Source organism: Maniola hyperantus, chromosome 28, assembly GCF_902806685.2.
Source record: "Maniola hyperantus chromosome 28, iAphHyp1.2, whole genome shotgun sequence".
Classification (NCBI taxonomy): Eukaryota; Metazoa; Arthropoda; class Insecta; order Lepidoptera; family Nymphalidae; genus Maniola; species Maniola hyperantus.
In genome coordinates, this window is record NC_048563.1 from 408,331 (window position 1) to 436,120 (window position 27,790).

The following is a 27,790-nucleotide window of genomic DNA, read 5'->3' on the forward strand; positions in this document are numbered from 1 at the left end:
ACAGACATACAGACAGGCAGCAAAGTCCAATATGGGTTCCGCTATTTTCCAATAATAGAGATAAGGATCCCTAAAAACACAAAATAAGAGAAAATTATCCTGTTCTTAACTCAGCCATATTTTATTATATGCTTTAAGTTTATATTTTTAAAGTTCATAGCTTTTCCATACATGGTTTTACAACAAATTATTAAGTTTCTCTTTATACTAAAACTCAACTCTATTTCTTACTTTCTAAAGTTGTATTTGCCTCGTATTATTAATAAAATCGTTAATACGTCGGACACAGGTTTAAAAAAAATAACTTCCGGTTATACAAATTTTAACTTTATTAATGAATGAACAAAGTCACATTCACCTTGTACTAAAAGTTAATACCATATGGGAATATTTTGCTATACAAAAATAGACTTTATAATGAAGGCAGTTAAGGTAGTGTTTGAGTTGTGTGGCGATGAGAGAATGGCCTACAATTTTGAAGCCATGGGAAGTTGCAACCCAGCTTTCTTCACAAGATCTTGTCAACTCAGTTAGGCTCTGCCTTTCGTGAGCTTTGCACTTAAAAAAAAAGATAAAAAAAAAGAAATAAAAAATCAGTGATAGTGTTTTGTCTGTGCCCAGTGACATATCGATATTGACAATTTTTTTTTGTGTGGTGACTTTTTTTTTTCGAAGTGGATTCTTGCTTTTTGGGGCGACTGAAAAATGGTGAGCTGCGCAATTTTTAATAAATTAAAAATATAAAAATATTTTATGAAATAAAAAAGAACTTTGTATGACAATTAATTATTTTAACCGATGAAGGAATTTTTTTCAACCCCATATTTAGGCGTACCTATTTAATTAGGGTAAGTTTCAACCACCTCCCTGACGCAGTGGCAAGCGCTGTGGTCTTATTAGTGGGAGGTCCCGGGTTTCGGAATTTTATAATTTCTATGTCTGGTTGGTCTGGTGGGAGGCTTCGGCCGTGGCTAGTTACCACCCTACCGGCAAAGCCTATATGATTTAGCGTTCCGGTACGATGCCGTGAAGAAACCAAAGGGTACCAAACATATGGGTTTAATAAAAACCCTTTCCAGGTTAGCCCGGTTGCATCTTAGATTGCATCATCACTAACCACTAGATGAGATTGCAGTCAAGGGCTAACTTGTATCTGAATAAAATAAAATAAAATAAATTGCATCCTACCTACCTATTGATCTATGATAAAATTATAATAACTATCATGCTAATGAATAACCAATATCAGTACCCTTATTACAAATGCGAAAGTGTGTTTATTTGTTGGTTTGTCCTTCAATCACGGTGCAACGGATCGATCTTATCCTGGAAAGGTGAAGGAGGCTTCACCTTTTTACTATCGTACCCCAAGGCATCGCCAAGCACGAACGCACGCACGCGCTGGGCGTAGCCGCAGATACGCACGAAGCGATTTGCCTCCTCATTTCTAATTCGAACCGCTAACATTTGGAACACCCTTCCAGCATCAGTTCTCCCCTCCAAGTATCCTTAATATGGGTACCTTCAAGTCGAGAGTGAATAGACATATTCTAGGCAAGCGCGCTCCATCTTAGTCTGCATCATTACTTAGCTTAGCGCTAGTCTATAATCTTAAATCACCCACTGCGCAAGTACAATGTCATTTGATGGTGTTCTTCTTTGTCGTATCACTCTTGGCAGAGCGGGCGTGGTCATCACGAAGCAACGTCTTTGAGGGCAGATGTTATATGCCTCTCGAGCATTCGCCATTTCTTCCTGCTGGTCGACAGCCTGGTACACTCGTGCAAAGGACCGCCCACAGCAGACTTAATTTGGTCGGTCCATGGCATGGGTGACCTTCCTCGTCCTCTGGTGCCCTCCACCTTGCCCTGCACGACAAGACGCTCGATGGAGTCACTCTCACGTCGGGAGACGTGTCCGACGAATTTTAATATGCGAGTCTGTACTATCGACGAAAGTCGTTTTTTAATGCCGAGTTATTGGAGTATAGAGATGTTGGTACGAAATTCGGTCCATTCGCCTCTAGCACCACATCTCCTGAGCATCAATCTTCTTCTTCTCGACCAGTCGCAAAGTCCACTTCTCCGCAGCGTATAAAAATATGGGGAAAACAAGTGTTTGAACGAGCCGGATCTTCGTAGCTTTTGTAATGTTCCTGTTCTTCCATATTTTCTTCAGCTTGTCCATCGCAGTTTTTTGATGGTGTACAGCTTGTGTATTCACACGGGTAAAGCTGAGGTCAAAGGCTAGTCAAATAGATAAGAGATTTAACTTAGTTCCCACCTAGGTAGTTACAAGTTACTAGTTCCCATCTAATTAAATAAACCGTGTAGAAACCAAAGGGGTATGGGTATAATAAAAACTGCCATACTCCTTCCAGGTTAGCCCGCTTCTGTAGCTGAAGGGTTGATGTAATGAAGAACCAGCTACATATAGTGATGTTTATTTTACACTTTACAATTGATATGTTATGTACAATACAGACGGGCTCGCGAGCTTTATATAATACAATGGTAGAAGATGTTGACGTGACGAGCGGATGATAGGGAATGTGGAATCTTGTAACGTGCGTGACCAGGAGGATTCCCCACTGCGTTCCAAATTTGAATATTGTTGTGGCAGCTGCGAAGTTTTCCTAATAGCTGCCAGCCAAGTAACGGTAGAGGTTGCACCTCTACACTTCCATCCGTAGATTACATTACCACTTACCACCAGGTGAGATTGCAGTCAAGCTTGTATTTGTATAAAAAAAAGAAGATAACTTAGGCTGAGATCTATAGAGCGCACTTTGACTTTGCTCAGACTTAAGATTGAGTTAAAACAAGACAGATTTACGTGAGAGATGTAGCTCTGTCCCGTTTTAACTCTAAATTAATTAAGTCTAAGCAAAGTCAGAGTGCGCTCTATAGATTGGCCTTAGTTCCCACTATTTCAAGTTTTAAATAGATAATTACCGACCACAAGTCATTATTGTTAACTAAAAGAACACGCAGTTTTACTTTCACATAGTTTTGGAATAAATTTACATAAAAATTACGACTATTGCCTTTAACTGACTAGTTTTGCCGCTTTCAACAAACACAAATGTGTGTTCGTCGCAGAATTGTAAATATGGTAACGTATAGAAATAGAAATCCAAGATATTTAAGCTTGAATGAAACCTCCAAATAAATAACGTACCTACCTGCTTCGTTTTGATTTGTGATCTTAGTTATTTCAAAAAAAACAGCCAAGTATGGTCAGGCTCGCGCAATGAGGGTTCCGTACTACAGTCGTATTATTTCGACATTTTGCACGATAATTCAAAAACTATGATACATAAAAATAAATAAAAATCTGTTTTAGAATGCACAGGTGAAGCCCTTTCATATGATACCCCATTTGATATAGTTATCTTACTTCAAAAATTGAAAACACTAATTATCATTCATGACCACAATTTAATATTTTTTGTGTGATGTACCTAACCACAAACTCACGATTTTCCGTTTTTTTTTCCCTAATGTCTGCTATAAAACCTACCTATCTGCCAAATTTCATGATTCAGGTCAACGGGAAGTACCCTGTAGGTTTCTTGACAGACAGACAGACAACAAAGTGATCCTATAAGGGTTCCGCTTTTCCTTTTGAGGTACGGAACCCTAAAAACAGCTAAAATATGTGTGTTCGTCGCAGAATTGTAAATATGGTGACGTATAGAAATATAAATCCAAGCGATTCAAGCAAAATTTGAATGAAACCTCGATATGAATAACGTAGTTTTGGTTTTTGGCACATGTGTTATAAACAAATTTGATTGTATTACACCTATGATGAAAGTTACGTCCCTAAGAACTTGAGAAAAATTCAAACCCCTAAGGTTTTAGACCAAACTTTAGATTTTTTTTCTATCGAGAAAAGTTTGTCCAATCATGTTTTCATCGGGTAAAGTAATAGAGAATATAATGAAAAATATCACATATTAATTTCACATTTTTAGGTCCACGCATTACGAACTTATTTTAATTTTAGTATCGACGAGAATGGAGACTGCCGCGTTAAGAGCTAGCGCGCACTACAGGAAATTTTCGTGCATTTTTTTCCCCGCAAAATCTGTGACCTATAGAAGCGCGTTGATATTTATACATATATCAACCCCATGTTTGATATACATATAAATAATGCGTCTATTATATTATGTATTGCGTCAACACATTTGATGTGATCGTGGGAGTATTGCAAAATAAGTAAAACTATTATTTCATTCAAGGCTTCAAAGTTCCCTAGATTGACGTTTTAATATTTTTTATTGTTCCGTACCTCAAAAGGAAAAACGGAACCCTTATAGGATCACTTTGTTGTTCGTCGGTCTGTCAAGAAACCTACAGGGTACTTCCCGTTGACCTAGAATCATGAAATTTGGCAGGTAGGTAGGTCTTATAGCTGACATTTGGGAAAAATCTGAAAAACGTGAATTTGTGGTTACATCACACAAAAAAAATTAAATTGTGGTTATGAATTAATAATTAGTATTTTCAATTATCAAAGTAAGATAACTATGTCAAGTGGGGTATCATAATATGAAAAGGCTTCACCTGTGGATTCTAAAACAGATTATTATTTGTTTTTTATGAATCATAGTTTTTGATTTATCGATCAAAATGTCGAAAAAATGCGACTTAACTACGGAACCCTTGGTGCGCGAGTCTGACTCGCACTTGGCTGGTTTTTTAGTTTGGACGTAGGCACCTACTTAGCTTTTGTACACATTATACCTAAATCCAAATAAGACTTGCTAATTGATGACATTGGTTTTGTAGATGAGGCGAGAAAGTGGAACAAACAAATAAATAAACATTCATTGTCCCTGCATTGATAAATAATTAATTGCCTTAAGTATCTAGGTACCTACCTACTTAATCTAGTTAAGTTAAATTTTCTTTTGCAGAAAACTTTTGTTTTATAGTCTGTAGTTCAAAGTGAGAACTCACGCGCCATTTTAACTCTATGTGCCAACTGTCATGTGAAAAGTACGGTTTAGTATATTAATTAAAACTAGCTGCACCGGTGAACTTCGTTCCGCCTAAGAGTCGATTCAAACTTTTTAATTTTTTCTCTCCGTAAGAACCATCCTCTCCTCGTACTTCAAGGAATATTATAAAAAAAGAATTAGCGAAATCGGTTCAGCTGTTCTCGATATTTGCGATGAGCGACACATTTAATGATTTATTTTTATATATAGAGATTTTATTCAGATACAAGTTAGCCCTTGACTGCAATCTCACCTGGTGGTAAGTGATGATGCAATATAAGATCGATGCGGGCTAACCTGGAAGGGGTATGGCAGTTTTTATTAAACCCATACCCAATTAGAGATGAGATAGAGATAGAGATAGAGATATAAAATTGTAATAAGCTACCCGTGCGAAGCCGGTTCGGGTCGCTACTACATTCATATAGAGAGAGCCTCAATAGCTCAACCGGTATAGGAGTGGACTGAAAACCGATAGGTCGACGGTTCAAACCCCGCCCGTTGCACTATTGTCGTACCTACTCCTAGCACAAGCCTGACGCTTAGTTGGAGAGGAAAGAGGAATATTAGGTATTAAAAAAAAAAAAAATTTGTCTGTCGAATGCGTAAGCCCACCCGTGCGAAGCCGGGGCGGGGCAACTATCAATAAATAATTAGGTAAATAATGTCCGGAGGTATCAAATATTTGGAAAGCTGTTTCCATCCTTGGACGTAAAAGTAAAGTAAAAGTTTAAAGTAGGATAACTAGCAATTAAGAAATATCTGCAGCTAAATTGAATAACTACATTCAATTAATTTTAGTTATTTTAAAAATGTTACATAAAATTTTTGTTAAATATTCATTTATTCACTTCAAATAAGTAGGTGTGTAATTGCATAACTAATTTTTTAAATTATATCATCACTATTATTACCAGGAACCTACTTACTTGATTATATAAAAACTGGTCAAGTGCGAGTCGAACTCCCACACGAAGGTTCCGTACCATCGTACAAGAAACTAACTTTTTTTCATTCAACCATTTTGAAATTTTTAATATTTGTTGTTATAGCGACAGTAGAAAATTGTAATACACATTCTGTGAAAATTTCAACACTATACCGATTACGGTTTAAGATGAAGTGGCAATGGGCAGGGCACATAGTTCGTACAACCGATAGACATTGGGGTCTCAAGGTGCTGGAATGGCGACCTCGCACCGAAGATGCAACGTTCGAAGACCAGAGAGTTCCCCATAATGTTCTCAAAGGTGTGTGAAGTCTGCCAATCCGCACTTGGCCTGCAGACCCGTACTTAGTAGTGAGCCGGCGATGGGTTGATCAATGAACATTTAGGGTAGAGAGCATCGATATAAATGACACGATATGCCCAAGCGAACAAAATATTTCACGGTTTTGGAACCAAATAAATCAGCGCTATCTTCTATACTAATGAACGACCCGTTTGAAATCCAGACGTCACTGAGGTTACATTGGTGCTAAATAAACATTTTAGGACCAATGAGTCGGTGCCAGTTTGCTTGTTCAATGGCCCTATCCTTACGAAGTAATATATAAGTCAATGGTAAGAGTTTATGTTACACGTGTTAGTTATCATTTGGAAATCGACTTTCGCCGAATCGCACCATCTTCGTAGTGAAATTAATTAACTTTGCGCAGTTAGAGATGTACGACTAATTTGTGTTAATAGCTCTCTAACTGATACCGTGAAACTAACTACAGTGCGACAAAACTATCTTGGCGCGTGGCGGAAATCGGAACTAACGTTGCCATCAAGTGTCCCCTTTGTTCTTGTTTGAATATTCTAAGCATTTGCTGAGCATTTGTTCTCCAACAGCGCCCCCCTGTCAATGTCATTCAAGTGCCAAGAGAGCCTTGTCGCACTGCAAAGTGTATTTTTCAATCCCGGAGACCAAAATGACAGTTCGTGTGTTGCCTGTTTTTTTCGGTTCTTCAATAGTGATCTGGTGCAATCGATACTTACCGATAATAGTAGATTGTATCATAAGGGAGCAAAATGATATTTTTACGGCGAGGGTGCTTTTTTGAGGGATTTTTTAGTACAATCCTGAACGTAGCGAGGGATTCAAAGTACGTCGCCCGAGCCAAAAATATATTGCGCCCGAGTGATACACTCTCCATTTCATCACCCTCTATGAGGAAATAAAAGGCGCCTCATATTTTATTCTAATATTATTATTAAATAAAACATAGACAACTAAATTAAAATTAATCTAGGCTCTCATATATTTCTCCCGGGATTTTGCAGGTAATAGATTATCCATTACATTTCTTGCGTCAGTTCTAACAGGAGTTAATTGTATACTTTCACTGTCACTTGAAGAACTCATTTTTCAAAACAAAACCATAGAATTTCTAACAATCGGTGAAAATTGACAAAAACGCGGGGTGTAGTTCGCGCGTTTTTTATTTTTATTTATTTGTTATTATTCAGCTGGCGGCGCGTCTATGGTCCGTCGTACCAGCCAGTCTTTATTCAAACAATTATTTGCGTTCGATTTCTTTGGCGCTGAACACTACGATGTTCCAAATTCAAAAAGGGCGCGGCAAAGATAATTTCGGCGCACTTATAAATAAATACGACGCAATTATCTTTTATTCGCACTTAATTATAAGTGCGCCGCAAACACCACCTTTGGGTGCACTTAAAGCCGAACCAAGTCGTCCTTTTCGAATAGATGGGATGAAAAATATTTATATAGGTTCTCTTGTGAGATGTGTAATGAGACAACAAAATGTGTTGAAAATAATTACAACTCAAATGAAATAAGTATCGGCTGATTCTCAATTTATGAGTTTTACATATTATAATATTGAAAAATTCCTTTTAGGGATTATTTATGTAATTTCCGTTACCAATTATTATTCTTCTTTTAAATACTATTAGTAGTTTCAGTACCTGAAAAGGAAAAACGAACCCTTATAGGATCACTTTGTTGTCTGTCTGTCTGTCTGACAACTGACCCGCACTTGGCCGGTTTTTTAATCAAACCTACACCCTTTGGTTTCCCACAGTATTGTACCGAAACGCTTAATCGCTTGGCGGCACGGCTTTGTACCTTACCTTATCTACCATAAAAGGGACCTACTTTTATGTGGATTACTAAAAATAACCAAAAATTCTATCAAATCTCAGTCATGGTCGCGTATAAATAATTGAAATCACTTTCATATTTTCCTAACGAAACTGGGTAATATATTTAAAAATCACTTTCGTTTGGATACCACTTTCTAGCATTCATCTGTGATTCTATGTCATTTCTCTTTGGCGAAATCTGACATTTAATTTTTCCGCCATCTTTGCAATTTGAGCTTCTTCACTTCATAGAGGCAATGAGGCTTTGTATTCCTACTAAAACTGTCAGAATTATTAATAACTAGCTGATGCCAGCGACTTCGTCCGCGTGGAATTAGGTTTTTTTAAAAATCCCGTGGGAACTCTTTGATTTTCCGGGATAAAAAGTAGCCTTTGTCACTCTCCAGGTCTTTATCTACACCCATGCGAAAAATCACGTTAATTCGTTGCACCGTTGCGACGTGATTGAAGGACAAACCAACAAACAAACACACTTTCGCATTTATAATAAGGGTACTGATAACCCATAATAATCATTATCATCATAGTTAACGCCATCGCCAGTTCATTACTGACCACGGGTCTCCTCTCAGAATGAGAATAGTTTAGGCCATAGTCTACCACGCTAGCCCAGTAATCCTAGCGTGGTAGACTATGGCTACGTGGTAGCTCTAAAAATAGGTAGATATATCACTAGAAATGAATATGTACAACTGTACAATAAACATACATCGACATATCGGAAAATTAAAATTCGCTCAAAAATATCGATATCGATCTCTTGAAAAGAGTAAATTAAACTAGTTGACGATTCAAAAGTACTTGTAAAAGTTTATTTGAATAAAAATCTATTCTATTCTATAATCGATATCGATTTTTTTCGACAAGTATTCTCAAAGGAGAGAGGAGGGAGGAGATTCTTTTCGAGAGGAGATCCGTGCTCAAGTAGTGAACCAGCGATCGATGGGTTGATGAGGTATTTACACAGACAATTTATTAGGCATAATCATCAGGATCGACTCATAACCGGCTCACTACAGTGCACGGGTCTCCTCTCAGAGCGAGAAGGATTTGGCCATAGTCTACCACGCTGGCCATGTGCGGATTGGTAGACTTCACACACCTATGAGAACATTATGGAGAACTCTCAGGCATGCAGGTTTCCTCACGATGTTTTCCTTCACCGTTAAAGCAAGTGATATTTAATTACCTAAAACGCACATAACTCCGAAAAGTTAGAGGTGCGCAGTGGCGCGCAGGTCATAGAGGCATAAAAGCACTGCTTACCTAGTTGAAATGGCTGTGCTCATTTTTTCATAATGACCTGTCATTAAATAGGTAGTTAGCTAACTAATGCTTACCCTAGGTTGAAACCCTGTCTACGCCACTGGGTGCGTGCCCGGGATCGAACCCCCGACCTCCAATTAGAAGGCGGACGTTTTAACCACTAGGCTATCACAGCTTTTTAGGCTTCATGGCCTGTGGGTATTTAAAAAGTCCCGTCTTACAAAACACTTATGTTGGCACTTGATGGCAATTGGCAGCGCCGGAAAACCGGATCGGTCACATCCGGTGGTTCCGGAACTAGGCACTTGCCTACCGAGCTCGGAGTTACCTACCAGCTAGCTAGTGCCGCACAGACAGACTTTCTAACTCGATGTGTGACTAGCAGGTGTCATAATGTTTTAATCTTAATTTTTTTTTTTTTTTTTTTTTTTTAGTCGGTAGGAGTCCGGCACTATGTCCATGAGGATTTTCCCCTCCTAAGCAAAAAAAAAAAAAAAGGTGTCATAATCAACTTCATGACCAACTGTGTCGCATACGTGTCCCTGAATCCAACAGTACCTAATCTTCGTCCACGAAAAAATAAACTTTTCGTGGTCCCACATCATCGCACTGTTGCTAGATCTATGTCACCTATACCCCGTTCATTAGCATCGTTCAACGCGCTTTTGGACAATAATGCTCAATGGGACCCATTTAATGATGGCTCTATAATACTGGTTCGGGAGTTACTGAAGTACGCTGAGAGCATTACATGAATATGTCATTCAATGTTCTCAGCGTACATATTCAAAATTATTTGATCTTTTATCGTTTTGTATTTTATGTCTTTTTTCTTGTACCTTTATTTGTATTTAAATTTATTATTAATCATCTAGTTAGTGTAAGTGGTGCTGCCGTTCTAATTAGATTTAAATAAATAAAATAAAAATTAAATAAATAAATAATCTATAAACATCAGTACCCTATCATTATTTTGACAACCTCCCTGGCGCAGTGGTAAGCGCTGTGGTCTTATTAGTCCCGGGTTCGATTCCTGGCAGGAATTTGGAATTTTATCATTTCTAAATTTTTGGTCTGGTCTGGTGGGAGGCTTCGGCCGTGGCTAGTTACCACCTCACCGGCAAAGCCGTGCCGCCAAACGATTTAGCGTTCCGGTATCGGTACGATGCCGTGTAAACCAAAGGGGCGTGGGTTTATTAAAAAAACTGCCATACCCCTTCCAGGTTAGCCCGCTTCCATCTTAGACTACATCGTCACTTACCACCAGGTGAGATTGCAGTCTCGGGCTAACTTGTATCTCAATTTAAAAAAAAAAACAATGGTACCCTTATTATAAATGTCCTTCAATCACGTCGCAACGGTGCAACGGATTGACGTGATTTTTTGCATGGGTATAGATAAAGACCTGCAGCGCGATTGCGGGAGAATGACAGCTACAATGTCACGATCGCAATCATCTCTGATTGGTTAACGCTCGCTCACCATTGACCTCAATGCATTGTTGCAACAAGAATCGCACAAATTCAGCCAATCAGAACAATTGAGATTGTAATAATGATTGATGCAGGTTTTAGACAATCGCCCTACTAGAGAGTGACATAGGCTACTTTTTATCCCGGAAAATCAAAGAATTCCCACGGGATTATTTAAAAACCTAATTCCAACCGGATTAATTCGCGGCGGACATCAGCTAGTCTTCAAGAAATTTAAAATTATTTGGAAAAGGACTTTTTTATCTGCCCTAGGCCTTGAAATAGAAGTAGATTTTGTAATAATTTGTAGCCAAAATGTGACAACAATCACATTCATGCTCCGTGGAGCAAGGTAATTGTCTCTATTCCGGTTGTTATAGTGACGAGTGACAATCGTTGCTTCACTCATAGCCGGCTCACTACAGAGCACAGGTCTCCTTTCACTAGGCAAGCACCTCATAGGCGCCCCTCTAGCAGCCATATTAAAAAAAACCGGCCAAATGCGAGTCAGACTCGCGCACGAGTTCCGTACTGCAGTCGTATTTTTTCGACATTTTGCAGGATAATTCCAAAACTATGATTCATAGAAATAAATAAAAATCTGTTTTAGGATGCACAGGTACACCCTTTCATATGATACCCCACTTGATATAGTTATCTTACTTTGATAATTGAAAATACTAATTATTAGTTCATGACCACAATTTAATTTTTTTTGTGTGATGTAACCACAAATTCACGGTTTTCAGATTTTTCCCCGAATGTCTGCATATAAGACCTATCTACCTGCCAAATTGCATGATTCTAGGTCAACGGAAAGTACCCTGTAGGTTTCTTGACAGACAGACAACAAAGTATCCTATAAGGGTTCCGTTTTTCCTTTTGAGGTACGGAACACTAAAAATTATACAAGAATTCTTTAAAGATTTTAGCAAAGTTAAGCAGCCACTTAGAGTGACATACGCAGTAATTATACAAATGTTTGTAGAAAAGAATTCCTAGTTGTAAATGTAGTTGTAACTTGTATGTATAGTTGTAAAGTCAACACGTCCGCTTTCTACGCTTGACGTGAAGAAAGGAAAACCTGAAATCGCAGAGGCCGGAAGTTGCAGATGTGTCGTTCTGTGTATAATACCTAGACACTACCAGTTTGAGTTTGTTGCACTGTTGACTGTTTTGCGATTTCATCATTATTATGCAGTTTAAATCTATATTTACAACAAAGTGATCCTATAAGGGTTCCGTTTTTCCTTTTGAGGTACGGGACCCTAAAAACCAGTGATAATAACTTCATTATTTACCTAATAATATTAGGTAAATAATAAAGTAAAACCCTTATAGCATCACTTTGTTGTCTGTCCGTCTGTCTGTCTGTCAAGAAACCTACAGGGTACTTCCCGTTGACCTAGAATCATGAAAATTGGCAGGTAGATAGGTCTTATAGCAGACATTAGGGGAAAAATCTGAAAACCGTGAATTTGTGGTTACAGCACACAAAAAAAAATTAAATTGTGATCATGAACTAATAATTAGTATTTTCAATTATCGAAGCAAGATAACTATCAAGTGGGGTATCTTTATATGAAAGGTCTTCACCTGTACATTCTAAAACAGATTTTTATTTATTTTTATGCATCATAGTTTTTGAATTATCGTGCAAAATGTCGAAAAAATACGACTGTAGTACGGAACCCTCGTTGCGCGAGCCTGACTTGCACTTGGCCCGTTTTTTTAGATTGAAGTCATTTCTTTACGCGTTGTAGGAATGTTTCTCGCACGAGTTTTGGGAGGGCAATCCAATTATTAGTGAAATATACATACTAACATTATAAATGTGTCTGTCTGTCTGTCTATCTGCTAGCTTTCTTTTCTTCTTACACATAATTCTCAGACATGGCAGTTTCCTCACGATGTTTTCCTTCACCGTTAAAGCAAATGATATTTAATTACTTAAAACGCACATAACTCCGAAAAGTTAGAGGTGCGTGCCCGGGATCGAATCCCCGACCCTGTTGAGTTAATACTAAATATATTTGAAGCCTGGGAGGAATCACGTGATGCGCTTGGCATTTTATGTGATTTATCCAAGGCTTTCGACTGCGTTGATCATGAAACATTGGTCGCGAAATTGCACCATTATGGAATTAGGGGTGCAGCATTGGAATTGATGAGTTCTTACCTAAATGATAGAATACAAAGGGTAGACGTGAATGGAAAGCGATCTCCCGGATCCGTTGTAAAAATGGGGGTGCCACAAGGTTCCATCTTAGGACCTTTTCTGTTCCTTATTTACATCAATGACCTTCCTTACCTCGCTAAGGACAATTACGGGATAGTCTTGTTTGCTGATGATACATCACTTTTATTTAAAATCAATCGATACTTAACAACTTTTGATGAAGTAAACAATTCTCTCACCAAGTTAGTACAGTGGTTCGAAGCTAATAACCTGCTTCTCAACGGGAAAAAGACAAAGTGTATTAAATTCACTTTACCAAATGTTAAGCAGGTGAAAACCACTGTGCAACTTAATAATGAGGAATTAGATTTAGTGGATACCGCTATTTTTCTTGGAATAACGTTAGATGCAAAACTTCAATGGGGCTCTCATATAAATAACTTATCGAACAGACTTAGTTCTGCCGCATATGCGGTAAAAAAGATTCGCCAGTTGACAGACATAGAAACTGCGAGACTAGTATATTTTAGTTACTTTCACAGCATTATGTCATATGGTATATTATTATGGGGTAATGCTGCTGATATTAATTCTATTTTTGTGCTGCAGAAAAGGGCTGTTCGAGCCATATACAGTATGAGGCCACGAGAGTCGCTGAGAACTAAATTTAGGGAAGTTAAAATTATGACAGTGCATAATCAATATATTTTTGAAAATTTACTGTACGTACATAAAAACATAAATAAATTTAAAAAAAAAAGTGACTGTCATAATATAAATACTAGAAATAAAAATAAACTTGTAATTCCCGCCTCTAGGCTCAGTAAAGTTAGCAATTCATTTGCTCGTAATTCCATACGTTTCTATAATAAGCTTCCAGAAGACATATTGGAGATGTCTCTCAACAAGTTCAAAGTTTTCATAAAACGTAAACTAATTGAAAAATCCTATTACAATGTAAAGGATTATTTAAATGATAAGCAAGCTTGGGAATGAGTTGCTTAACGACTTTGTGATAGTTCTAATAAGTTTCAATAATTTTGTAAAGTGGTGATAATAAAAAGAATACCCGGCTGAGTTTGTTGTGGGCTCTTCTCAGACCTGGGCGCGTTTGGAACCCTCGTAGCTTTAGTTTTAAGTTTGCGTTATAATTATCACCACTATATTATCTTACAAATCTAACACTATACCAGACAATCAATAAGAGTAATTTATTACCTATTTTGAATAAATCATTTGACTTTGACTTTGACTTTGACCTCCGATTAAAAGGCGGACAACCTAACCACACGGCTATCACAGCTTCACAGCACAGTTAATAACAATAAAGTGCATGAATGCCTAATGACGCATCGCGTGTCTAGTCTTCTCTACATCTCTACATAGGTATAAAATAAAGTCTCTTCCCGTGGATGTATGTATGTATGTATGAACGCGTAGATCTTTTAAACTACGCAACGGATTTTAATGCGGCTTTCACCAATAGATAGAGTGATTCAAGAGGAAGGTTTATAGGTATAGTTTAATTCTCAAAAAATTAGAGATCCCTAGGGAAATTGAAATTATGTGAATTAGGTCGGAAAAAATCATCTCATTTGAAAGTTTCCGAGGCGTGCGCTGCCTAAATGGTCAAAGTTACACGAAAACAATGTATGGTGAAATTATTTCTCTTAAAAAGTTCAACAAAAAAGTCCGCGATAGCATACATGTATCTTTAGAGGTTGGCTCACAATACTCGATTTTATGATTTTCAAATGTGATCTGAAACAAAGCCTTACTTTCGAAGGTGTTTTTACTGACATACTATTAATTCCTATCAAAATAAAATAGTTGATCATTTGTAATATTCAATTTAGACCAAAATTGCCCTTCACATCATTTAATTTAGAATAATATCTTACGCGATATCACAAAATTAAAATAACGCCTATAATCTCCTCACTGACACCACATTAGTAACTACATTGCACCCATGCGAAGCTGGGGCGGGTCGCTAGTATACTCTATGACAGGGTCTTGTGCAGAGTTCGTCAGAGTCACCTCAGAGGTCGCTGACCTCGCGCCGCATGACGCAGCTATTATGTAGATAGTAGAAAGTAATAGACGTTTAGCTTATATCATAATCAAGGTTACACGAGGACACAAGGTCTGAACCCGTCATCATCATCATCATCAACCGACAGACGTCCACTGCTGGACATAGGTGTCTTGTAGGGACTTCCATCCACCTAGTAGGGGGTCTTCCAACGCTGCACTTTCCGGTGCGAGGTCTCCATTCCATCACCTTGGGACCCCAGCATCATCCTCATCATGATCAACACATCACCAGGTCACTACGAAGCACGGGTCTCCTCTCAGAATGTGAGAGGTTAGGCCTTAGTCCGCCACGCTGGTCAAGTGTGATTGGCAGACTTCACACACCTTTTTTTTTTTTTTTTTAATAAGAATATTAGCCATATTAAATGACTAATTCCCCTTTCCTCTCCAATTAAGCGTCAGGCTTGTGCTAGGAGTAGGTACGACAATAGTGCAACGGGCGGGGTTTGAACCGTCGACTTTTCGGTTTTCAGTCCACTCCTATACCGGTTGAGCTATTGAGGCTCAACCTTTGAGAACATTATGAAGAACTCTCAGGCATGCAAGTTTCCTCACGATGTTTTCCTTCACCGTTAAAGCGAATGATGTTTAAATACCCAGCCTTAATTAGTCAGATCCCTGTGTAATCGACGTAATATGCACTTAGTTAATTAATGCACCTAATTAGTGTAATGTAAGGTAGGTAAGTAATGTTGTAAATGAACATAATAAAATTAACATGTCTGGAATTACTTACAAATTACAACGCTTCTGAGGGGAGCCTGATCCTGTCTATTTAGAGGAGTATATCGCACTTATAATAATTAATTATCTCTGACAGAAGTCACGTGATGTGTTGCATCACCATCTTGAATCGATTGGTATAAAAGCGAGTGTTTGATGATTCTTAAGGCAGTCTGTGTTCAACCACAGACTCATTCGACTATTAAATGCTTTTGTGTTTAGGTCGCATTTCTGATTGAGTGGTTTCAATAGCAATTGTTTTGACGACCTCCCTGTCGCAGTGGTGAGTGCTGTGGTCTTAATAGTGGGAGGTCCCGGGTTCGATTCCTGGCAGGGGTTTGGAATTTTATAATTTCTAAATTTCTGGTCTGTTCTGGTGGGAGGCTTCGGCCGTGGCTAGTTACCCTACCGACAAAGCCGTGCCGCCAAGCGATTTAGCGTTCCGGTACGATGCCGTGTAGAAACCAAAGGGGTATGGGTTTAATAAAATCTGCCATACCCCTTCCAGGTTAGCCCGCTATCATCTTGGACTGCATCATCACTTACCACCAGGTGAGATTGCAGTCAAGGGCTAACTTATATCTAAGTAAAAAAAATAAATTGTGCCCTAATCAAGTTAATATTGCAGTAAGGTTATTATGAAAGGCAAAACTCTCGATAAGCCGCTGTGTGTCGTGGTTAATATTTAACTTCACTTCTGGTATGTTTATAGGAGTCTACTTTGAGAAGATAAATAATAGGTAAAGTTCTTGTATTAGGTAGATAATTTAAAAACGATAAATTAAGTTTACTTTAGAGCTTGTGTACTCAACAAAATTAAACAGTTACTTATACAAGTAATTACTCAATCAAATCACTTAATCAAATTTCTATCAAATCAATCAAAAATTGCGTAACCGGCAGGATTTGAACCTGCGTCTTCTGGGTTCGCGCCCGACACCTTGACCGCTAGGCCACGGTTCGCTTACTGCCAGTATGTTCACTCAGTACTGAAGCGACTGTTAATGCCATCTAGTAGCCAGAGGCGTCTCTAGCCCTTGTGGCGCCCGTGTGCAACCAGTACCCTGGCGCCCTCTAGTCTAGTAGGAGCAGGGTCAAAATCGAATACTAACAGTTATATTTTCAAACGGAAATTCGGATGCAAATGGTGCAATTTTAAATGATGACGGCGTCGGCCATAACACGAGCGCAGGGTCTTTGAGAGCGCCGGCATCGACGCATGTTTGGAGGCGTCGCAAGAGGGCGTTCGGCGCCCCCTTAGACCCGGCGCCCGTGTGCGCCGCACACCCTGCACCATAGGTAAAGACGCCTCTGCTAGTAGCGGCACTTTGCAGTTATCGAAACTTGAATGTTGTAATGTATGTGGGAACATTTAGACTGACTGTCAATACCAAAGCAAAACGCAAGATCGCTTATAAAGAGCAAGCAAACATTTAGGGCATGTAAAAGTAACCTTGGTAGTGCTGCTCCTCTTAATAGAATTGTCATATCCTATAATAATGTGTTCAGAAAAGCTAACCTGGATATTTTTCAACACTCCGCTTCATTATTTAAAAGCAAAATTAAAAACCACCTAATGAATCTTTAAATATTCTATAGTAATCCTACTGTGGAATATTTAAAGATTCATTTTGAAATTGTAGGGTACTATTGTTAGTCTTAATTGTAGTTTTTATTGTTAGTTGTAAGAATTATTGTATGTTTAACTTATTGAGTAGGTAATTAGTTTAATTGTTATAGATTTTAGGTACCTACACAAAGAATGTCTTACTTTAAGCTATACTATTTAGTTCTAGTTAAGCATGTTGAGTTAGCCTGTAAGTGAGTATACATTGATAGTCCTAAGTTTATATAAGTCGTCATAATTGGTTTTCTTTGTATACCGTTGGCTTCCTATTAAATAAAAATAAAAATAAAAATAAAATTTACAGTGACACGGGCCAGCGCCTGCAGGAAGTGTACCTATCAGCTACAATATTCATATTATAAGATATCAAATATCAGCTATATGTCGATCTTTCACACCTGCTACTTTCACTCGTGGAATGTCGCGGGGCCTGCCCAGTGCCCAGTGCCCAGTGCCCAGTGCCCAAGTGCCCAAGTGCCCAGTTCAACAGGTTCCACTGAGTGTCATAGCTCAAATTACTACCTACATTGGAAATATAGTAATTTAATTAAATTTAAATATTTAAATTTAATCTATATATAAAAGGGAAAGGTGACTGACTGACTGACTGACTGACTGACTGACTGACTGACTGACTGACTGACTGACTGACTGATCTATCAACGCACAGCTCAAACTACTGGACGGATCGGGCTGAAATTTGGCATGCAGATAGCTATTATGACGTAGGCATCCGCTAAGAAATGATTTTTGAAAAATCAACTCCTAAGGGGGTGAAATAGGGTTTTGAAATTTTGTAGTCCACGCGGACGAAGTCGCGAGCATAAGCTAGTTTAAATATAATAGCACTTTTGTGAAAATTTATAATTTTGCTTTTTAAAATTTATAATTTTAAGTTGATAATTTTTGTAAGTATGTTTATGTTAGTTTGTACTCGTATTTTAATTAGTGTAATTGGCTTTATGGCCGTTCTAATTAAATAATAAATAAATAATAATAATAATAATAATAATTGGACTATTCATTTTATTTAACACTAGCAGTTCGTCCGCGTAAAATTTCTGGTTTCTCATGAGATCAGAAATTTTCCCGCTGCAAAAGGCCTCACTTACCTACTCACTCAGGCACGGAACCCAGAATACCTAAATGCCAATTTTCATATTTCTAACTTCAAAAACATAGGAGTTTCATATAACCTTCCCCCCCCCCCATTTCAACCCCTTAGGCGGGGATGTTTTTTGATAGCTGACACCTACTTTCTAGGAGGAACCTACCTTCCAAATTCCAAGTTTGTAGGCTTTATAGTTCTTGAGATTTCGTGATTAGCCAGTGAGTGAGTGGTATTTAGCTTGTTATATATAGACTAGCTGATGCCCGCTACTTTACCCGTGTGGATTTAGGTTTTAAAAATCCCCAAATATTCATTTCAACTTGATATTTTCATGCGTTTCTAGACAAAGGGTCTAGGCAGATAGACAGCCAACAAATAAGAGTTCCCTTTTTCCTTCTGAGGAACGGGACCTTAAAAAACCGGCCAAGTGCGAGTCAGGCTCGCGCGACGAGGGTTCCGTAATCCGTACTACAGTCAGTGGCGTGCACCTAATAGAGGCATAAACGCACTGCTTACCCTCGTTGTAATAAATCAATGCTTATTTTTCATTAAAACCTGCCGGAAAATAAGTTCATACCTAAATGCATACCCTGACTTGAAATCCTGTGCACGCCACTGACTACAGTCGTATTTTTTCGACATTTTGCACGATAAATCGTAAACTATTATGCATAAAAATAAATAAAAATCTGTTTTATGAATTTATTTACTATTTATATATATATTTTAGAAAGTTATATTTACTGAATGTACAGGTGAAGACCTTTCATATGATACCCCACTTGATATAGTTATCTTACTTCGAAAATTGAAAATACTAATTATTAGTTTATGACCACAATTTTTTTTGTGTGATGTAACCACAAATTCACCTGATATAAGACCTACCTACCTGCCAAATTTCATGATTATAGGTCAACGGGAAGTACCCTGTAGGTTTCTTGACAGACAAGACAGACAGACAACAAAGTGATCCTATAAGAGTTCCTATTTTCCTATTGAGGTAAGGGACCCTAAAAAACATCAATTAATTCTTGCAAAATATCCAGCTTCACCAAATAAGGGTATAACCAACAAAAAATAAAGTTAATTATGGACATGAAAAGTTAAAGTTTAATAGTTACGCAACTCAGTTATTATCAAGGCAATACCTACAATTTCAGGTTACATTTACTGCTTGACAGATGGTCTATAATGACACTTTACAAAAAGTTCAACCGCTTTCATTATTAAGTACGGAACCTGTTTAAAAAGTGGTTAAGTGCGAGTCAGACTCGCGCACCGAGCGTTCCGTATAACAGTCGAATTATTTTTTTGACATTTTGCATGATAAATCAAAAACTATTATGCATAAAAATAAATAAAAATCTGTTTTAGAATGTACAGGTGAAGCCCTTTCATATGATAGGTACCCCACTTAATATATTAATCTTACTTTGAAAATTAAAAATACTACCTAATTATTTGTTAAAGATCACTTTTTTTTATGATGCAACCACAAATTCACGGTTTTCGGATTTCTTCCCATATGTGTGCTATAAGACCTACCTACCTTCCAAATTTCATGATTCTAGGTCAACGGGAAGTACCCTGTAGGTTTCTTGACAGACCGACAGACAGAGAGACAACAAAGTGATCCTATAAGGATTCCATTTTTCCTTTTGAGGTACGAACCTCTAAAAATAAGTAAAATCATGATTTTTTTAAATTATTCTGTTTAATAATGAATTCTAGCCGAATAAACTACCGCTACACAAAAAATCACGTCATTTTATTACTAGGGTCCAAGACCCTATGGCGACCCCTGGGCTAAATATATGAAAAGCCGAGTAGTTTTTTTAAATTATTTTTTATTCAGATACAAGTTAGCCCTTGACTGCAATCTCACCTGATGGTAAGTGATGATGTAGTCCCTTGTGCCCTTGCGTCCTACTCATTTCGTCAAAAGTCAAAACGGACATAGCCTTCTTCTGAGTTAAAGAGTTACGTAGCTCAGGTAAGGTATATTACGGATAAACAGTCCTCGTCAAGAGGTCGGCAGTGAGTCAATAAACACAACCGGCTTAACTACTTTCCCACCGAAACGTCGGGTTTCACTTTTTAATACGTAAGATAGCTTTGAGATATTTTTGGTTTTGTAATGATGAAATACCTATCTATAGTCTATACGTCTTAAGTATAACTAGCTTATGCCCGCGACTTCGTCCGAATGGGCTACACAATTGTTTTTTAAAGAATAATAGCCAAGTTCAAAAAAGCTGTGATAGCCTAGTGGTTAGGACGTCCGCCTTCTAATCGGAGGTCGGGGGTTCGATCCTGGGTACGCACCTCTGACTTTTCGGAGTTTTGTGCGTTTTAAATAAATAAATATCACTTGCTTTAACGGTGAAGGAAAACATCGTGAGGAAATCTGTTTACCTGACAGCTCTCCATAATGTTCTCCAAGGTGTGTGAAGTCTGCCAATCAGCACTAGGCGAACCAGCATGATGGAACCCTTCTCATACTGAGAGAAGAACCGTGCTCTGTAGTGAGCCAGCGATGGGTTGACAATGATAATAATAGGTAAAATGAACAAATTCTAAATTTAACTTTTGATGAGCACTCCTGGAACCAAGCAACTTTACCGGTCAAGTACGGTGGCATCGGCGTGAGGAAAATTTCCAGTGTAGCTCTTCCGGCTTTTCTGTCCTCTGTGCATAGTATAAAAGTGCTTAGCTCTTAAATTCTCAAATCCAATTCATCATTGACCTATGCCACAGAGGCCCTAGAGAGTTGGAAGGTCAGATGTCCCAATGTCGACATCCCGAAGGAACGTACTACACAAAAACTTTGGGATTTGCCATTGGTTCAACTGACACATACGAATTTGGTTCAAAATCTTACAAGTGACAGAGATCGTGCCAGGCTTCTAGCATTATCCGAAAAGGAATCTGGGTATTGGCTGCATGCCTTGCCATCAAAAAATCTCGGCACACTTTTAGATAACGAAAGTTTTCGTGTGGCTCTAGGTCTCAGATTGGGAACACCACTGTGCCATCAGCACAGATGTCCGTGTGGAAAAGAGGTTGATAAATTTGGAATCCACGGACTCTCTTGCCAAAGGAGCTCCGGTAGGCTGTTTAGGCATGGCTCTCTTAACGATACAATTAAAAGAGCTCTTGCCACCATAAATATTCCTGCGCTCATTGAGCCGGCAGGGATTAGTCGGGATGATGGCAAGAGACCTGATGGATTGACGCTGGTTCCCTGGGAACGGGGACGGGCGCTAATGTGGGACGCAACTTGCGTTGACACATTGGCCCCGTGTCATATCAGGAAGACAGCATCAAGACCGGGAGCCGCAGCAGAAACAGCTGAAAACGGCAAGCGGCGCAAGTATGCCTCTCTTATAGAGAGTTACATTTTTGTGCCGTTTGCCGTGGAGACCCTGGGGCCATGGAGTCTTAGTGCTAAAAAATTTTTACGAGACATTTCACCGCGATTAATAGCCTCAACTGGTGACAGAAGGGCTGGCTCATTTTTTGCGCAGCGGATCAGCCTGGCTGTCCAGCGCGGAAATGCAGCCAGTATTCTTGGCACCATTCCACGCGGTCATGATTTATATAGTAATTAGATAAGGCTAGCTTTAAGTTTTATTGTATTAAAAAAATAAAAAAAAAATAGGTAAAATAACTAATTTTATTTTATTTTTGTTACAGATACCAAGATGGAGGCCGGTAAGAAAAGTTTAAATAAATACCTAGGTACTGTCAAAAGTCAAAACTATGTTCTTTTTATTTCATTATAAAAAACCGTCCAAGTGCGAGTCAGACTCGAGCACCAACGGTTCCGTACTCGGGTATTTTCTCGACATTTTGCACAATAAATCAAAAACTATTATGCATAAAAATAAATAAACATCTGTTTTAGAATGTGCTACCAGTCCTCTTACTTTGAAAATTTTAATTTTTTTTTCATACCTATTTATTTTATGAATTGATATTGTTTTGAGTATGATAAATTTATGAACAAAATGATGTAAAATAAATAAATTATTGTAATAGGAGATATTGATTGTATTTGAAATTAACGTATTAGATAATAAAAGCTTTTTTATTATATTTATTTTTCACAGTCCTTTTTTTGGGCAGTTGTAAAGTTGCAGGTACAAAGTTATTAAACGGACGCAGTCGCGAGCATTAATCTAGCCATCTCGTAAATGATGTGAAACCGATCATCTCCCGTTCATCTGCCGCCTCTCAAACCATGATTTATTATGTAAAGCGAAATGTTAATCGTGGCATATGAAAGTTAAAAGTAAAAGTGGTAATGTTTTGATTAGCTCAAAACGGACTGCATGTTATAATTTATTGTGTAGTAAATACCGTAGGATTTGCAATAGATATAATTATGTTACTAGCTTATGACTTCGTCCGCGTGGACTACACAAATTTCCAGACCATAGGGTAGACAATTGCTAATGCGCGTGGCCGCTATTTTAGTGACGTCAGCGTTAGACTGACGTTTCGAGCTGATGGTACCTATATTTTTATTTGGGCTGACGGCAAAATGACGTAATTCCGATCTTAATGAGACATGGTTACAGCGCAATAGCAATTTGCGGGTACTTATATTCAACTTTTTGCTGTAATTAAAATCTATGTAGACAACATTATAAACAATCTGCAGCTTCCGAGTCAGCAAAAACTGTGGGTGTGGGAGCCGCTCGTGATGAGCAACACAATGACTACACAATTACAGAATCTTATTATCTGGGATTCCGGAGCGAGGGGTGGGAATGTAATCTATCGATATCTCAATATATAAAAGGAAAAGGTGACTGACTGACTGACTGACTGATCTGTTAGTATCAGCACAGCTCAAACTACTGGACGGATCGGGCTGAAAGGGAAATGCGCCCATTCGTCAAGTATTAGAGGCGCCGGGATAACCTAACTAGGTCTAGGTCATATTTTTATGAGACTCCACAATGGCACCTCATTGGCACCGACCCCAAAAAATATTATTATGGAACTATATCAACTCTTGTATACATAATATATTCGGTAATAAATTAAATTATTTTTCAATTTTTAGTGTTTGTGTATCAAAGTCGGTTTTTATTTTTTTTGTAATTTTTTTTATTTCACAATTTTTAGTGGCCCCATGGTATTAAAATATGCTATGCCTGGTTAAAAATCTACTGTTTACTAAGCTATTATACTGATCGCGAGCAATTTACTCTTATCCGTTGAGGAGTTTTCATTATCTATCTTCGAAGATGTTCATCAGATCTTCACCAAATTTAAATGGGACCAACTTTGAAGTATACCCTTTCAAACAAAAAAAGAATTTTCAAAATCGGTCCAGGCGTCTTCGAGTAATCCGGTAACATACATAAAAATTAAAAAATGGAAAAAAGATTCCGACGAATTGAGAACCTCCTCCTTTTTTTGAAGTCGGTTATAAAAAGCTTGATTTTACATTAAAAAAAATTGTCGTACCTATTAATACTAAGACACAAAATTCTCAATAATGTAGGGTGTCCGGCCTTTCTACCCAAATGTCCGGCCAAACTGGCTGGTCTGTCCGGCTATTAGGTTTGGTGACCTGGCAACCCTAGCTAGAACCCTAGTCATACATAGATCGCTAAAATCATAACCATTCTTAAGCCTTGCCGTACTCGGTACGGACGGAACGACATTTCCTAAAGATTAGTTCCTCACATACCAAGCGAGGTATGTGAATAAAAACACGGGAAACACATGATAAAATTACCTCCACCATCCCATAGTATAGTAACTAGCGACCCGCCCCGGCTTCGCATGGGTGCAATGTAGATCGCCTCGGAAACTCTCAAATGAGAGGATTTTTTCCGACCTAATTCACATTATTCCAATTTCTCTAGGGATCTCTAATTTTTGAGAATAAAATATAGCTCATGGCTACTTGCTAATAATTTAGCTTTCTATAGGTGAAAGAATTTTTAAAATCAATTGAGTAGTTTTTGAGTTTATCCTACGTTTTTCTGATGATATTTGTTAATTTTGTGATGCAAGCTTGATTTATTCCGACATTTTGTTTCAAATATCGTCATATTTCAACAAATTAACACAAACCAATATAAAACTATAGCTATAAACCTTCCTCTTGAATCACTCTATCTATTGGTGAAAACCGCATTAATATCCGTTGCGTAGTTTAAAACATCTACTCGTTCATACATACAGACACCCAGCGGGAAGCGACTTTATTTTATACAGACTTATACTATGTAGAGATAGAACAGTTCACAGGTCATCCAAAAACACCATAGACAATGTAGTCAGTCCTCTCGCCGCTCGCACGGCCGACGCGGGGTGAACTAGTTCATAGAGCTGGGAACTGAGATGTCGATGCATTGCCTACTCGTATCGCTTGTTAGCACGAGCAAGGTGCAAGATAGAAAGTTTACAATAAAGTATTGGACTGTAGTAATAAAATGACGTGTTTTTTTAGGGTTCCGTACCTCAAAAGGATAAACGGAACCCTTTGATGTCTGTCTGTCTGTTTGTCCGTCTGTCCGTCGTGTCTGTGAAGAAAACCTATAGGGTACTTCCCGTCGACCTAGAATTATGAAATTCGGTATCACTACCCATATTATAAATGCGAAAGTGTGTTGGTTTGTCCCTCAATCACGTCGCAACGGAGCAACTGATCGACGTCATTTTTTGCATGGATATAGTTTAAGACCTGGAGAATGACATAGGCTACTTTTTATCCCGGAAAATCAAAGAGATCCCACAGGATTTTTAAAAACCTAAATCCAGAAGGAAGCCGTATAGGATATTTTACGGGTTCCTTTTTAACCGACTTCCATAAAGGAAGTGGTTCTCAATTCAGCCCGTTTCTTTTTATTTTATGTATGGTACTTACATCGATTTTTTCGAGGTTTCTGGACCGATTCGCAAATATATTTTTTTCCTTTTAAGGTACGTAACCCTAAAATGTTCAAATAGTAGGTATAGTATTATGGATTTTTTTAGTTTAAAGATTAAAATAAGGGGAATCCGACCGAATTCTATGATGAATAGTCATAAATATATTGTCTTCTTCTGTTCTTCTGTTTCCAGTGGGCAGTGGTGCTGCTCGCGCTGGTGCTGGTGGCGGCTGAGGAGGATCCTCAGGGCAAGGACGGAGACCAGGACCTGGTCGCGGAGGCCTCACAGAACGGTATACCCTTTCTATATTTTTCCTAATCATTTTCGTTTTCTTGACGACCTTACCTGGCGCAGTGGTAAGCGCTGTGGTCTTATCAGTGGGAAGTCCTGGGTTCAATTCCCGGCAGGAGAAATTTGGTCTGGTCTGGTCTGGTGGGAGGCTTCGACCGTTGCTAGCTACCACCCTACGTGGCAAAGCCGTGCCGCCAAGCAAATTGTAGCCTGTGGGCATAGCCACCATGAACCAAACTTCATAGTCGCTAATCGTTCCTCTCTGTGTTGGGGGACAATATGCAGAGAAACTTTAGGGTTTTTATAAAATAACGAGGGTCTGGCACGCGCTGGCTATTTTATTTATTTTAAAAAAGAATATTAGCCATGTTAAATGACTAATATTCCCCTTTCCTCTCCAATTAAGCGTCAGGCTTGTGCTAGGAGTAGGTACGACAATAGTGCAACAGGCGGGGTTTGAACCGTCGACCTTTCGGTTTTCAGTCCACTCCTATACCGGTTGAGTTATTGAGGCACTAATTGTTATTAAAAAAAGAATATTAGCCATGTTAAATGACTAATATTCCCCTTTCCTCTCCAACTAAGCGTCAAGCTTGTGCTAGGAGTAGGTACGACAAAAGTGCAACGTGCGGGGTTTGAACCGTCGACCTTTCGGACCTTCGACCTTCTCTCTAGAATCGGTACAATATTCTCCTGATCGATACAGTTTCGTTAATACATTTTTATCAAACAATTTTACTTCAAAACATCTTAACAAATGTTTCAGGAGCACAGACACAGAAGCGGGAGGCTGGGCTATCCAACTCTTACGGCGAACCCCTCCCGCCCGACGCGTACGGACCTCCCTTGAACATACCTAATATTGGTGAGTGACATACCTACATCCGAGACATGGTCGCTAACTATGGGCCTCATAAGAAAGCTCAGAGTCACTCAGCGGGCGATGGAGAGAGCTATGTGCGGAGTTTCTCTACGTCATCACATCAGACATGAGGAGATCCGTAGGAGAACTAGAGTAACCGACATAGCACAACGGGTTGCGAAGCTGAAGTGGCAATGGGCAGGGCACATAGTTCGTACAACCGATACACGTTGGGGTCCCAAGGTGCTGGAATGGCAACCTCGCACGGAGCCGCTGGATGGCGGCGACGCAAGACCGTGGCATGTGGAAGTCCCTACAAGAGACATACGTCTAGCAGTGAACGTCTATCGGTTGATGAAGATGATGATCGATCCATCAATTTATCCATTCATAATCTGGAACGAAGTTATGTCCCACATCAAATTTTCCCCCATCATCCCCATGTAGCTTTGGCTGAATTATTTATTTACAGAAGGCGGAGAATCGTGATGATCGCCTCTTATTAAATATCACTTGCTTTAACGGTGAAAGAAAACATCGCGAGGAAACCTGCATGCCTGAGAGTTCTCCATAATGTTCTCAAAGATGTGTGAAGTCTGCCAATCCGCATTTGGCCAGCGTGACGAGCTATGGCCTAAATCCTTCTCATTCTGAGAGGAGACCTGTGCTCAGTAGTGGGCTGGTGATGGGTTGATCATTTTTTTTTTTTTTTTTTATATCTAATTAGAACGGCAGTGCCACTTACACTAACTAGATGATTAATAATAAATTTAAATACAAATAAAGGTACAAGAAAAAAGACATAAAATACAAAACGATAAAAAATCAAAGGATTTTGAATATGTACGCTGAGAACATTGAATGACATATTCATGCAATGCTCTCAGCGTACTTCAGTAACTCCCGAACCAGTATTATAGACCCATCATTAAATGGGTCCCATTGAGCATTATTGTCCAAAAGCGCGTTGAATGATGCTAATGAACGGGGTATAGGTGACATAGATCTAGCAACAGTGCGATGATGTGGGACCACGAAAAGTTTATTTTTTCGTGGACGAAGATTAGGTACTGTTGGATTCAGGGACACGTATGCGACACAGTTGGTTATGAAGTTCTGGAGCATTAACATCT

At 38.6% G+C, this 27,790-nt stretch overlaps 1 protein-coding gene across 1 annotated transcript in view; it reads left to right on the forward strand.

Annotated features, from left to right (window-relative positions):
• Positions 1 to 560: 560 nt before the first annotated feature.
• Positions 561 to 27,790, forward strand: part of LOC117994879 (uncharacterized) — a 34,063-nt gene continuing 6,833 nt past the window's right edge. Inside the window, exons 1-4 of the mRNA XM_069508458.1 lie at positions 561 to 708; positions 22,304 to 22,321; positions 25,697 to 25,796; positions 26,562 to 26,660. Of these exons, the coding sequence (XP_069364559.1) occupies positions 706 to 708; positions 22,304 to 22,321; positions 25,697 to 25,796; positions 26,562 to 26,660 (220 nt within the window). The 5' untranslated portion in view covers positions 561 to 705. The remainder of the gene's footprint in view (positions 709 to 22,303; positions 22,322 to 25,696; positions 25,797 to 26,561; positions 26,661 to 27,790) is intronic.